Consider the following 15,192-nt stretch of genomic DNA (forward strand, 5'->3'; position numbering starts at 1 on the left):
CATTTGTCCCCATAATGGGTTTTATGTCTCTTTAGATTCTTTTAATCTAGAAGTATTCCCCACAAGTCTTTTTTTTTTCCTTCTTGTCATCTGATGAGTTCCTACTGGTATTATTTAACTTGTTCCTCTATTTACGATAAAATGGAAGTTACATCTAAAAGCTTGTTTAGATTGAGGTTTAACATTTCCTAACAAATACTTCACACTGATGCTGACTGTTTCATTTTGTGTCACATCAGAAGACACAAACCCAAGTTCTCCTCAATTGCCGGGTCTCTCCAGTATAAAGATGTAGTTTTCCTTTTGCTGTCAGAAGAGATCTGTGATACTCTGACACTGTTAATACCCTGTTTTCCAACCTTTCACCAAATGGTTTTATGCATGCATTGATGATCCTTGTCTGAGTCAGTTTTTCTTTAGAGTTTGCAGAATGGTGAGTCTTTTAACTCTGTCATGCCTTTACATGTTCCTTCTCAGTAAAGAAGAGCTGTATCTTATCAACTGGTATGAAGTACAGTTCTCTAAAAATGGTAGGGTCACTATGTAATTCTTTCTCTTTAATTACCAGTTTAGTAGTTGGTGTAATAGTTACTTGTACTATAGGAAGCAAATTAGATAATTTTATTCTATTTTTCTTTTTTATATGTGTATATGTTACTGTGTACTTACGGATTTTTATTTATTCAAAGTTTTAAAATCAATTAGTCATAAATCTTTGATGCTAAAATATAGGGGTCCCCTTCAAGCTGGCTTCTGTGTTTTTTTTATATGCCCTATTAGACTTTTGAGCACGTCCCTCTTTTCTGGTGCAAGAAAATATTCTAAGCCCACCTTCAATTGTTTCCTGCCCAGGCATAGTTTTCTTGTAGTGATTTGTAACTATTTTCTCCTGCTAGAAATTAATTTTTTTGCATTCACTCCCCTTGTTTTTTCATCCTACCTTGACAAAGTGTTTACCAAATTGTTTTTTCTCAGTGGTGCTTAAAGGAGTACATTCATACATCAAGATCACTTATAAATCACTTCTCTTTGATCTGTCTTCTAGGCTCTACAAGGAGGAAACAATTGTTATTGTGCCTTTTATTTAAGAAGAATGAACTAATTTGGTACACGTAAAATGGCCTAAGCTTTTAGAGTCTTGGCTTATAGATATAAAATACTATCTTAAAGGGATATCCATGAAAGAAGATTATAGTATATAGAAACTGAAGGGTCTTCATTGTAAGCTTATAGTTTTCTCATTTGAAAAACAATGAGTTTCTTTGCATTAATCCTCTACTATTTATCTTTTGCCTTCTTGGATTATATTTTCTAAGAGAATTTTATCTACCATTTAACTGATGGGTTAAATTTTATGAGGACTATTAAAGTAATAGCCATCCTGTCAACCATTTTTCAATTACTTTCAGACTTCTAATTTTTCTTTTTACAAAGCATTTTTGGAAGGCAGTATATTTCTATTAAAATTCCAGAGTGACTTTTGGGGCAGCAGTCTTGCAAAAATATATTTTGATCACCAAATGTGCTTACTAATGCCACACCAGTTCCTCAAGTAGATGAACGGAATGAATTAGAGAAACGATATTTTTGTTTCCTTATTTTTTAAATTTTACTTCATTTAATTTTCCCTAAGGTACTAAACTACTGCTTTAGAAATTCTAAGGTAATGAAGGGGAAATAGAATAAAGGCCCTGAAAGAAAATAATCAGTTAAATAAAAAATTCTACGGATATATTAGTTCTAATCCAACTTTTTTTGATTCATTATAGCTAAGAATTTATGTGTTGACCAAGAAAGCAAAAAAATACCTGTATAAATCATTAATCTTCTCAATATAGAAAAACTGACTTTCTTCAAATTGAGATGGAATATCTGCATTTCAGTAATTATTAACTTGAAATTATCAGAAAGCTTAAATAAAATTGTTCAACTTCTGAACAAACATTGCAAATACTTTGTGGTATGTATAGAATCAGTTTATTAAACAAATAAACAGAACAATATCTTTATTTTTGGTATCTTGGTAAAAGCTTCAATTTTGTGGATTTTTCTATTTAGGCCCTTGCTTCTGGACATCATAACTATATTTATGTGGAATGCTTTTCCAGAGAGCCTCTTTAAAACCCACTTGCAAATACAAGAGCAGGGAAACCATAACTGCCATGTTATCTGACCATAATGATAGGGATAGATTTCCAATTGTAGCCATGAGTTAAAAGAAACACTCTAACTGTGAGGACTCCAAGATGTTTTTCCCTGATGTTTGTCTAGAATCGCAGATCAGAAGAATAGAATTTGCTAGCCTTAAAGAGCAAGTTGTAGATATGGGAGTTTAAGTCCAGATTTTGTACGTAATAAGAATTAGACATACACATATTGATAAACTCTCATTATTTTTGAACAGCAGAAATACAGTGAAAACAGAGATTGCATGAGATTAAATATAGAAAATGTAAAGAAGTTTCTGATTCCATTGTGAATGTCACTTTTCTCTGCTTTGATTTTTGGCAAATTGTGTTACCCTTCCCGAATTTCAAAGGGATAAAGAAGAAATTCATATGTTTTTAGACAGACTGTTGCACTGTGAAGTTAAAATGGAAACCTTTGTATTATAGATTCATTAAGTATTGTGATTTACTGTGAAAGTAAAGATAAAAAGACACTTGAAATATGAGCAGAAAACTGTGTTATACCTTATTTTATAAGATTTAGGACAAATCTTAAAGATAATTTTAATTTAGTTGTATCCTAGTACTTCTGTTTTTAAGGCAATATGATAAAAATATATAAGTACTTATTTGGTCCCAGATAAGTTTTTATCAGTAGTTTCAATTTTGAAATATCTAAAAGGGCATATATTAATTTTTCTTTCATTTGTCATTGAACGAAAACTGATTGAGAACCTGTTAACAAAAATGTATTGATTACCTGCTATAATGCCAGTCATTCTTTTAGGCTCTAAGGATACATCATTTGCTCTCACAGAACACATAAAATAGTAGAAAGATTAAGAAAATAAACAAAGTATCAGAAAGTATTAAGACTTGTGCAGAGAATTATAACTGGCAGATATGCAGTTATAACAGGGTGATAAGAAAGGGAATATGTGAATTGCCACTGCCAAGAAAAAGTTGATACTTGCCATTTGGTTCTATATGAATGAAATCACGAACCACTGCAGTCACTGACCTTCAACCCACCCTCCATGGAGTTCAGGGTGGAGATCAGAAATGAGGCACTCTGTTCTCTGGGAAAAACTGACAGAACAGGCCTTCACAGAGTTAGATATTTTCAAGAGATTTTATGAGCGCAGTTTCTTGTATCTTCTCATATCTCGGAAAGCACTAAAAACATTAACGGAGACATCTGCTCCTCGTGACTAGCAGCAACCTTCTGCCAAAATGTGTGCTGGCGTGCACATATCCCACTTTACTAAAATCACATGTAATACTGACCTCCCACCCTACCTCTTCGAAGCAGTGCCTCAGAGCTATCTGAGAGGCTTTCTTCCCAGCTATAGTTTTTATTTTGACCCAAATAACACTTAACTCACAACTCTCACATTGTGCATTTTTTTTCAGCTGACACTACTTTATTTTGGAAAATCAGAGAGCCTCCCTGCAAAGGTCACATTTACTCTCTTTAATATATAAGAAAGAAAAGTTTCATAGTTAATATTTAAACTCTTTCTTTTAATAAATTTCACTTAAATTGTATTTTGAGTCCGTATTTAAGGTTACATTTTCCTGTCCATTGAGGTTTTTTAAATTGACCCTGACTGCCTCCCATATTTCAAGAATTTTTTTTCCACATGAAATTAAAGTAATCCAAAAGCATGTTGTCTTTAAAAGTTCTCTTAAGATGTATGAAAACTCAAGACTTCCTTAATAATTTGGACTGTATCTTTTACATATTTTCTAAGAGACATCTTCCAACTATTATGATAGGTTGTTATTTGTTCATAGAGTATCATAGGTGGCAACTTGGTTTCATGAGCAAGGAAATGTTAATTGTTTAACTCCAACTTTTGGTTTATGTGGCAATTCTCTGCTCCCAAAGAGCTGAGTAAGATATTGTTATTGAATAGTCATAAATATTTTTACTGCATATAAAAAAGAGATGATCTTTGTATTTAGAACATCTTCAATAAAGAAAATAATATTTTATTATACAGGTGCGGTTACTAGCAAAGAAAATTATCTACTCCTACTTAAACTTGCTGGTGAATTCAAAGAATGACTTGGCTCTGGCTCATATTCTCAATATTCCTGATAGAGGACTTGGAAGAGAAGCCTTCACTGCTTTGAAACATGCTGCTCGAGAGAAACAGATGTCTATCTTTTTGGTATGGACATGTTACATTTTTAAGACTTTTTAAAAACTCTTTGAACAGTAGAGCCATGTACCCTAATATAGAGTTCTTGTAACTGTGATAAAACAACAAACTCTAAATTGCAAATATGTGTTCTGCCTCTATATTTGAGGACCCATAGTATTTTTATTTTTTACCATATCCTTCAAAGTTGATAAGGGAGAACTTCTCTAAAGTGGTGTTTTCCAACATATGTTCTGTAGAGTGCTAGCCCTGTTAAATTCTCCTTGAATAAATATTTCCAGAGGCAAAAGTTCCTCTTTAAATAAACGTTTCCAAAAGTTCCTCTTTGAGTAAATGTTTCCAAGGGCAAAAAGTTAGAAATTGTATATACCCTTATTGGATATACATAATACATGTTTATATGTCAAAAACTCTGAGAAGTCCTGCCATAAAGAAATCTGCTTAAGTTAACCTTGTTATTTAATCTTTTGTTTCCTAAGTTATTTAACCATGAAACTTTCCCCAGATTATTGAAATTTTATATAGATTTTTTTTTCTTTCTTAGGATATACTTTGAAAAATACAGCTTTAGAACATTTTATCTTTGATGGAGATAGTCTTACGTATAAATGTATTTTTATTACTGTAAAGACAAGGTGTTTTGAACTACACGTGATCAAATAATTAATTCTAAGATGTGAAAGCTACATGGAGAGGGGTGTATAGCTCAGTGGTAGAGCACATGCTTAGCATGTAGGAGGCCCTGGATTCAATCCCCAGTACCTCTATTAAAAAACAAATAAACCTAATGACCTCCCTCCCCACACCTCGCTCCAAAAAAAGAGAAAGCTACATGGGAAAAGCTACCTGGGACTTAGTAATTATCTAGTCTAAATCTTTATTTTACAAATAAAGAAGCTAAGGTTTGGAAAAGTTAAATTAATTGCCCAACCTTAAATAAATCAACATGATTGACACTGAAAAATCCCTTTGTTCCATGTAACAATTCCAATAGCTAATAGTCAATCTATGTTTAAGAATATATTTACCAACTAATTCTTTATAGACAGTGATATACTCTTATGAACATATTCTTATGCCCTTAATTTGTCCGTAAGTTGGCTCCTCAGTCTCCACCTGCATTGCCATCACCCTTACTGGCATGAATTCTCCATAGCACCTGTTTTTTTGATTATTTACTTCTGAATGAAAGTATGGTATGAGTCTAAAAAGTGCTTCACTTTACCTGTGTACCTAGAAATATGTAAATGTACCTAGCTTCATAAAATATGTAGTTTTAACTTGTTAAATCATTAAACATGACTAAATTATTTGTTTTAATTCACAGGTGGCCACATCATTTATTAGAACATTAGAGCTTGGAGGGAAAGGATATGCACCATCACCATCTGATCCTTTAAGGACACATATAAAAGGATTGTCTCATTTTATTAATTTCATTGACAAATTAGATGAGATTCTTGGAGAAATACCAAATCCAAGGTAATGACTTTTCATAAATTACAAATGGGTGTTACTAATCTGTCTTTAAAACTTCACAGAAATAGAGGTAGATTTGCATATAAGAGTTATTGAAATGACCAAGCATCAGACCTAACTAGGGAGAAGAAACAGACATCTATGTGAATAAATTATGATAACATGACCTCCCCCAACCTAAATTTCTGCCTATCTGTGATCCTAAAATTTTTGCCAAGGTCAAATGGCATGTTTAGATTAAATTTGGCTAGAGAAGAGGGATTACCATTCATCTTTTTTCCAGAAGAAATAGGTTTTTGAGGATTGGAAATGACTGAATAATTTTTTTAAACTTTCAATTTAGCAATAAAGGAAACCCATATCAAGAATGAGTAAGGAAATTGATAAAAATGTGATGAATTCTATATTCTGTTTTCTACTAGTTTTTTTTTTCATTTTCTTATGTGTAAATCTTTGATTCATCTGGAATTCCTTTTTAAATGATATTGAAAATAAGAGATTTTTTTAAAATATGATAGACTCTCATTTATAATATATTGGTTGGTGAGTTATTTTTAGATTAGTTTGTGGGGCGCAAAAGTGGGTTGTATATGCTAGCCAAACACGGTAGATTACTGTCAATTTGGCTGGTATGCCATAGCATAGTACTAATAAAAATAGTTGGCATTTATCAAACACTTACTACATGTCCAACATTATACTAAGCTCTATATGGGGATTATATCTGATCATTACAACAACCTTACATTATATGTGCTAGATAGATAACCCAATTTAGGGTGGAAGAAACTGAAGCATTGGGACTAAGTAACTTACCTTAGTCACATTGATATTAAGTAGCAGAGTTGAGATCTGAATTCAATTCTGACCCTGGGACCCATTCTGTTAGTCACTATGTGTCACTCTATAAAACTTCTTTCCACTTTGAGATTCCAGGAAGAATTTTTTTCAGGATTTTATTCTGAATTGTTTCCATCTATCTTCATATATAGATATAGATTAAAACAAAGTGAATTTGAAAGAGGGTTTGAATATGACTTACAGTCAGTATCAGTGACTTCTTATGAACTTCCAATTAATATATTACCTGGCCATATCTTCTGAGATAGCAGATAATTAATTTTTAAAAATATTTTATTTTTAGCAAAGCAGTCTAGGTATATTTTGTTAAAGTCAAATAGTACTACACACTGACAGTAAAAACTCAAAGGAGTTAACTTTTAATTTTTTTGTATTTGTTTCTATATCTTACTTAAAAGAAATTTTTATGTAGCTAAATTTTTATGCAGCTAAATTTCATTTTTATTGCAGTATAGTTGATGTACAATATTGTGTTAGTTTCAGGTGTACAGCATAGTGGTTTGGTGTTTTTGCACATATTTTGTTATAGTTTATTATAAGATATTGGGTATAACTCCCTGTGCTATACAGTAAATCCTTGTTGCTTATCTATTTTACATATAGTAGTTTGTATCTGTTAACCCCATACCCCTAATTTGTCCCTTCCCTGTTTTTGGTAACCATAAGTTTTCTGTATCTGAATCTGTTTCTGTTTTGTATATACATTCATTTGTATTATTTTTTAGATTCCACATATAAGTGATATCATAGTGTTTGTCTTTCTCTTTCTGACTTACTTCACTAATAACTTCATAATATTCTCTATGTCCATCCATATTGCTGCAAATGGCATTATTTCATTTTTTATCCCTGAGTAATATTCCATTATATTATTATATTCCATTATTTTATATATATATAGACCTCACATCTTAATCCAATCATCTGTTGTTGGGTAGATTGTTCCCATGTCTTGGCTGTTTTAAACAATGCTGCTATAAACAATGGAACATACGTGTCTTTTCAAATCAGTGTTTTTATTTTTCCAGATGGATACCCAAGAGTGGAATTTCTGAGTCAAATGGTAGTTCTATTTTTAGTTTTTAAAGGAACCTCCATACTGTTTTCCATAGTGACTGCACCAATTTACATTTCCACCAACAGTGTACAAGAATTCCCTTTTTTTCCTGTCTTCTCCAACATTTGTTATTTGTGGTATTTTTGACGATAGCCATTCTGACAGATGTGAGGTGATGTCTCATTGTGGTTTTGATTTGCATTTCTCTAATAGTTAGTGATATGGAGCATCTTTTTTTTTAACTGATGTATCATTGATTTGCAATGTTATGTTTCTGGTATACTGCAGAGTTATTCAGTTATATGTATGTATACATATATATATTCTTTTTCAGATTCTTTTCCATTATAGTTTATTATAAGATATTAAATATAGTTCCCTGTGCTGTACAGTAGGACCTTGTTGTTTAGCTATATTATATACTGTGATTAGACTTTCTTTCTTGTACAACGCTTTGTTTTTTTTCTAGAGTTATTGATTATCTACTTTTTTCTTTTGCTTTGCTTCCTATATATTTATCATCAATTCTTTATCAAAGTTGTCAACAAAACTATACAATTTCTTGTTTTTATTAGGTCATCTGTCAGTTCTGGTTTTTTGCCTTTGAAGGCATTCCTTCTGGAGAGTTGTCTATCTTCCTCATTCAATCTGTACTTTTGCCTACTATGCCTGTTTCAGAATGGCAACCATGAAGCTTCTGTACCTTGTGAATTTTCTTTGCCTCTGCCTTGTTTCCTGGATCTCATGATTCCATTTTTAGTTGGTTAAACCCCTTATATTGCTCAAGTAGTTTTCTGAGAAAAAGTAAATGGTAGGTAAACATCTTTATTCTCACATTTGATTGTATATGATCTTATGTCATGTTTCATTTATCTCTCTAAGATTATTTACTTTCTAAGATTATTTTTATCTGCTTATTGGATGGTCTTTGTTTCACCTAATTTGAGTATTTTTCTTTTTGTTTTTGCCCTTTGTCATGTTAGAGGTGTTCCTAAAATGTATGGTGATTCTGGCTGTTCCTTAGTATTTAACAATGAGGCCCTATAAAGCTGATTCGCAGCTCTGTACAATGGACTTCATTATACTACGGTAGCCAGTTGGTGCTTTTGTTGGGGATTCTCCAAATGTGAGTAACTACAGGTCTTTTCTTTGGGACTTGCCCAACAATTTCCACAGAGGCATCCTTTAGTCTCTTTCTGAAAACTGTAAGTCTGGCTAGCAGTATTCTGGGATTTGAGGACGGTAAGTTGATGCTGAGTCTCACCGTTCAACATGTAGACTTTTATTCAGTCCCTCTGTTTTCAGTCCCTGGTGCCTCTAGGTCTGGGGCCTCTCTGGCTTAGTTTCTTCAGAGTAATCCTGCTTTCCATGCTGAGGTGAGAGAAGTGCACTAGCCTGACTGCTAAGAATAAGAGAGGAGATGTAGAGGTCTCTGTGTTTTTTATATAGACTGTCAACCACCTTTCTTATTTGCAACCCCACCTTCACCTTCTAGCCTACAGGATTGCCTTCAATTTCTGAGAGTTTCTGAGGTTGCTTCTTATTGGTGTTTCTTTTAGCATTTGCTTAGGTTATAGCTTTCTCTGTTCTGGGTAGTCAGTTTATCACTTGCCCATCTGCTTTTTATCTTTCTGTACTTTCATGATATGTCCCTGCTCTCATTGGCTATTGTCTCCTCTCCCATTCTCTTTTTCTTTATGATTTTAAACCCTTGCCTTTTTATCATTTTAGTGGGGCTTTATGAGGGAGCAGATATAAATGCATGTATTCAGTCCAATGTAATTTGTTATAATGATACTTCTTTTTGGAGGAATTTCTGGTTAGTCTAAGTTGTCAGCCAGGTAGAAGTGTATTTGTACGTACACTTCTGTATTACAGGACAGACATACATTTTAGAGGCATCCAGGGTGAGAAAATAGACTTCAATTCTTCAACTTAGCAGCCAGTTGCTTTGAATATCCTATTTGATCGTGATAAGTAATTACTCTATTTTCTAGGGAAGATACTGAAGAAGTGGGAGTTTAAATAGTGGGCTGTGCAAATGGGTGTCTAAATAGTCCATCTGAGCAGTCTTTATTTTCTTCTTTATGGGGAGTTTTACATATATTAAGTATATATTCATTTCATGATTTTAAAAAGGAAAGTTATTAAAAACCAAAAAGATATATCCTACTTATGCAATAATAGAAGGATGTACAGAGGAAAGGACAATTGACCTAGTTTATGGGAGCCAAGGATAAGAGTGTCAGGAGTGTTCACCTGGATGGTTGTTAGAGTTGAGCTTAATCTTGAAGGATGAACTTGAAGGAGTTACCCAGACATGGAGAATGGAGGTGAAATGAAGGAGAAGGGAGGATATTTCCAATAGTGATATAATGTGGGTAACCTACTGGGACAACGTTTCATTGGTTATTTGTTTTGTTATATAATTTCAATTTCTACTAGTCCTTTAGCCTCAGTCTATAAAGATTATAAGAAAAAACAGCAAATCATCTTCTCTGTTTTTGTCAGTTCCTTCTTCCTTTTATAGTTGAAATTCTTGAAAAAATGCTGTCTTTTATTCTACTTCCCAATTTGTAATTATTTAATATCAATTTCTCATGAGGCTGTTAACTCTGTGAGGGCTTTCTTGGTATTCTTCACTAATATTGCCTAGCCCTAGCACAGTTTCTGGCACAGAGTAGGCACTCAGTATTTACTTCTTTGTCTGTATTTAACTGACTCACATTCATTCAATTTTCCACTCCACTGAAGCTATACTGCCAAAGATCAATTTATGATCTTCTAGTTGGCAGTAGTCTCTGGTCTCTTTTGAGTCCTCAAATTTGATCATTTTCTCTCTTAGAAGTCTTTTCCCCATAACTTATTATTCCCTACTCTGAGTACCCTGAAATCTCCCTCATTTTCTTATTTTCCATCTACCTCTCTGACAGCATATATGCAAATTCTAAATCCTTAATTCGGTGAAATTCAAACCCTTTCCTGAATTTTAAAAATATATCTTTTAACTACCTATAAGTTGTTACCTCAAAGGAAACTCAAACTTAGCATCTCCCAAACTAAATCTTCATCTTTCCCTGCTTATCCTCCTAAAGAACCCAGCTTGATGAAGCCATTCTCCCTCCAACCACCCAAGCAGAAATGTGGAACATATCTTAAACTTCTTTTCCCCCCTTTCTCTATCCCTTCAGTCACCAAGATCCATCGGTTCTTCTTACTCAACACTTTTTATATTCTTCTCATCTCTATTCCTACAGCTACTACCTTTTTCGATTCTTTATAGAAAGTCTGTTTTCAGACTTTGATCCTTTCTTGCCTAGAGCTTTTTACTTATCTCTGAGTTACTCATTTTGCCTCCAATCTTGAGTTGCCCCATCTTGTTGTCCTCACTGCTGCCAGTGGTCTTTCTAAAACAGCAGATGTTACTTCCAATAATGAAAACTCTTCAATGATTCCATATTAGGTACAGGGTAAAACTCCAGAAACCTCAGTATTATGTACAAATTCTGTACTCTCTACCTCCTACTTGTATCTCAGTGTGGCCTCTGTCTCTCTCAACATTAAAACTCAGAAATAAAAATGTATGTAACTTCTGGAGCTAAGTGTAAGTCTTATAATAGGGTGGTAGGGAATCACTAATCTTTGAGTCCAGGGAAGGATAGGGGATAGACAGACAGGGAAGGAATTAAAATCATACCTCCCCACTGCCAGCTTTTCATCATGCCATCTTAGCTATTATTTGGCTGCATTTCTACACTTTGCCAGTAGGTGCCACCATAAAATACTATACTTTCACCTGAAAAACATCTTAAATTAGAGGTTTCAGAATACATAAATTAGCTCCTTGTTGTTCAGACGTTTAAAACCCTGTATTTCCAGTTTACTACACAACTTTTTAGTGCACACCTGACTTATATTTATTGAGCTAAATATTACACATTTATAGAATGTTAAATCTGGTTGAAATTATCCAGTCCAGAATTCTAATGTTACATTTTTCTCATAAAAAATTTCAGAAGTGTTTTCAATGTATTTCTTGTAGCACCTTTAGTTACATTTAATTTTTAAAGATGTAATTTATTTTAGCAAATAGTTATCAAATTCTTAAAGATGGTAGGCAAAAGCCAAATTATTCTATATAGTAAAGATAGTCAATGATTACATTAAAATATTACCAATTATTTACATTATTGCTTATTATTCTTTCAGTCATTATGTTTTGATACAGGCTTGGGGATTTAATTGTGTTTCTCCTCACTAGCTTCATTTTTCTTTTTCTGCCCTAGGGCTTTAATGTGATGCATTTAGTAGTTAGGAGCGTCAGTTTACCTCTTTCTCACATAAATTCTTCTATTAATGTTTATCCAGAGTAGTCATAATGTATCTTCTGGGATGCTTTCCTGAATACCCTCTTCTTCCCTACCTCCCCACTTAAATTCCCTCTGTGTCATTAGTATCTCGTTCAGTGTCATTTGTATATCACAAGTGATCAATTGTGACCTCTTAAAAAGAAATACTTTATTCATTTTGTATTTCTAGTGCCTAGCACAAATGTCTTGGCATCATTCAGGTTAAAAATTCAGGAGTTTCTAGGCTCTAGAGGCAAGAATTTGAATTATGCCACTTTGTTGCTGAGCAGATATTTGAAGAGCTGATGGTTGGCTCTTATAGTGAATGTATAGCAATAGACTAGTCATATAGCACTGGTGTTTGCCATATTTTGTTAAAGGTCAAAATGCTAAGCTTGGCAAGTATCTGAAAGATAAATCTTATAAATTTTTCCTAAATAGAATTCATTCAGGGGATTATATGTTTAAAATTTAGAATATTTGTTTTTGTAGAAGGAATGAGAAAAGAGTGCAAAGATGACTTTTACCTAATATTATTGAAAGCTTTCTTTTTCTTTTTTTTTGGTTCTTGTAACTGACATTATGACGCTTTTTCATATTTGATTATCCTTTTGACTCTTTTCCAAAACTCTCCCATTAGAGATTACTTCCCAGAAAAAGCACATAGTGTTAACTATGTTTTCCTTTTGGCTACATTTCATCCAATTACTTTCTGTACTTTTAATTGAAAATTAAGAAAAAAAAAACCAGTTGGAAAAGGGAGTGCCTATTTATATAAAATATTTCTTAGGGTCTGTTCAGAGTTCTGGTTACAGATGTATGGCAGAATAGGTCCTTTGATTGACCCTTCCATTGAAAATAATTAATATTAGTGGATAACATATTTTTAAAATACTTCTTAAATGCATTAATGAGGAGGTGAATGTAATGAAAATACAGGCCAAAAAGTAGGGGAAGGAAGAAAGCCAGAGAGAGAAGTCAAGAAGGGAAGCTTTTATTTTGAGAGTACTTGCTAAATTTGGTGATTTCAAGGGTCTGTTCTTATAGCCACTGAAGTCTGAAGGGGCAGGGGACAAAGCCCAGAGACTGCCCAATGTGAGGTGTCTGTTGGGACAACATAGTCACCCTACAGCGCTACTATCCTTTCAGTGTAAAGTGAACTGAGAATAAGGGCTTTAACTTGATAAAAGGTTCCTATGAAAACCTACTTAGTGGTGAAATGTTTTAATCATTTAAGATTTAGAACTAGACAAGAGTTTCTGCTCTTATTTCTTTTCAGCGTAATATTGGATGTCCAGTTCAGTGTAGTAAGGCAAGAAAAATAAATAGGAGATATAACAATTAGGAAGGAAGAAATAAAACTCTGTTTGATAATAATATGATTATATGTGTAGAAAACGCCAAGAATCTAAAGGCAAATTATTAAAATTGATGGTAGGGTTTAACAGTGTTGCTGGTCACAGATCGATTGGGGAAAAAAAGTAATTCTGTCTTTACACTGTAACCAAATAGAAAATGTTTTTCAGAAAGCTTCAGAAATATAAAATGCATAGGACAAATCCAATAAAAGCCATACTAGCTTCTTCCCCTTTGGAAGGTTCAGAATCATTGTGAATCTCTTTCCCACTCAGGGCTTTGTATCCTGATCACAGTGCTATTAGAGATTTTTGTCCTCAGGAAAATCCCATTCATCCTCCTTGCTTACCACTCAGAGCTTCCAACTTTCCACTCCAACTTTTGTTTGTCACTTTTTAGGGGAGGGATCGGGTGGTACTTAGAGATTTCCCCCTATTCCTGCCAAGCTCAGTGGAATGTTTCCCCAGAGTAACTTAGTCTGCCATAGTGTAAGTTGAAACTCTGTAAGTGCTTTTTTATATTGCAAGCAATAATAATATGAATAATAGTAAAGTATAAATCTTTTGTCTTATAAGTAAAAACTTCTGATTGTCGCATGTGATGGTGGTCCTTTATTCAACAAACATATCAATTATTTCTTCTGTGTGTCAAGTATAAACTGTTACTATGAAGATTAGTGAAATATGGTTCCTTTCTCTAGGAACTAATTTTTTCATGAAATGTTTCTCAAGCTTGTCTAGTCATAAGAATCACCTGTGGAACATTTAAAACGAATGTAACTATTCAGTACCCTTCTCTGGAGATTGTGATTTAATAGAATGGGATCTGGAGTTGATATTTTAAGCAAATGCTGAATATGACTCTGATGATCAGGCAAATTTGGAAGATATTGGTCAATTGCACAATCATACATTGTCTCTCTGCAGTTTTCATCTAACTTTCCTTCACTATTTGGACAAGTTATGTAAATGTGAACAGTCATATTTCCAGTGTTATTAGGGAACCTGGCTTCTTCTATAAAACATGAAGCCTGGCAATAAGGCAGTGAGGATGAAAACTATTCATAATTTCCTTTATGCTACTATAAAAGTCACAGAGAGGTTAAATAGCATACTCAAGATGGAAAGTGGGGGAGCTGTGATGTGTGCGCAGGCAGTCTGACTCCACAGCCTGACCACACCACTTCCTTAGGTACTATGCAGCCTTTCCAGGGATACCTCTAGGGATGGCAATCTCCTAATTTCAAAAAGGAGCCCTCTTTTATTGTTAGACAGCTCTAATATCTTCCTTGGATCAAAATCCTCCATTCTATATATTTCTTACATTGGTTTTAGGTCAGCCTTCTAGAGCAGGAACTGCAACCCAAATTCATTCAAGTTCAGACTTAGTACAAAGAAAGAATTGATTTCAAGTTTTTATTAAAATACTTGTCTATTGGCCATAGTTTGTCCAGTCTCTGGTTTGCTTTAGGTCAGTATTAAATAGTTTGGTTTCCTTTTCATATAATAACCTTTCTCATATTAGAATACAATATCACGTATTTCAGGTCAATCTCCTTCCTCATCACCTCCTTCCTAGCCCACTGTATGCTCTTGGACAAGCTATTTAAACTTTTTGAGACTCAATTTTCTTACATATAATTTAAGGGTGATAGTACTTATTGAATTGGTTTTAAGATTAAGTTATGTAGGGTTTTAGGTATTCAGTGAAAGGTAGTTGTTTGTGTTATTTTGTACCTAAAGGTGTATATTTTA

The 15,192-nt window shown here is 33.5% G+C and overlaps 1 protein-coding gene across 1 annotated transcript in view; it reads left to right on the forward strand.

Moving 5' to 3' along the window:
• Positions 1 to 15,192, forward strand: part of PARPBP (PARP1 binding protein) — a 52,965-nt gene that overhangs the window by 19,067 nt on the left and 18,706 nt on the right. The window contains exons 5-6 of the mRNA XM_064491656.1: positions 4,175 to 4,345; positions 5,664 to 5,818. Of these exons, the coding sequence (XP_064347726.1) occupies positions 4,175 to 4,345; positions 5,664 to 5,818 (326 nt within the window). The remainder of the gene's footprint in view (positions 1 to 4,174; positions 4,346 to 5,663; positions 5,819 to 15,192) is intronic.

The sequence above is a fragment of the Camelus dromedarius genome, chromosome 11 (genome assembly GCF_036321535.1).
Source record: "Camelus dromedarius isolate mCamDro1 chromosome 11, mCamDro1.pat, whole genome shotgun sequence".
NCBI lineage: Eukaryota > Metazoa > Chordata > Mammalia > Artiodactyla > Camelidae > Camelus > Camelus dromedarius.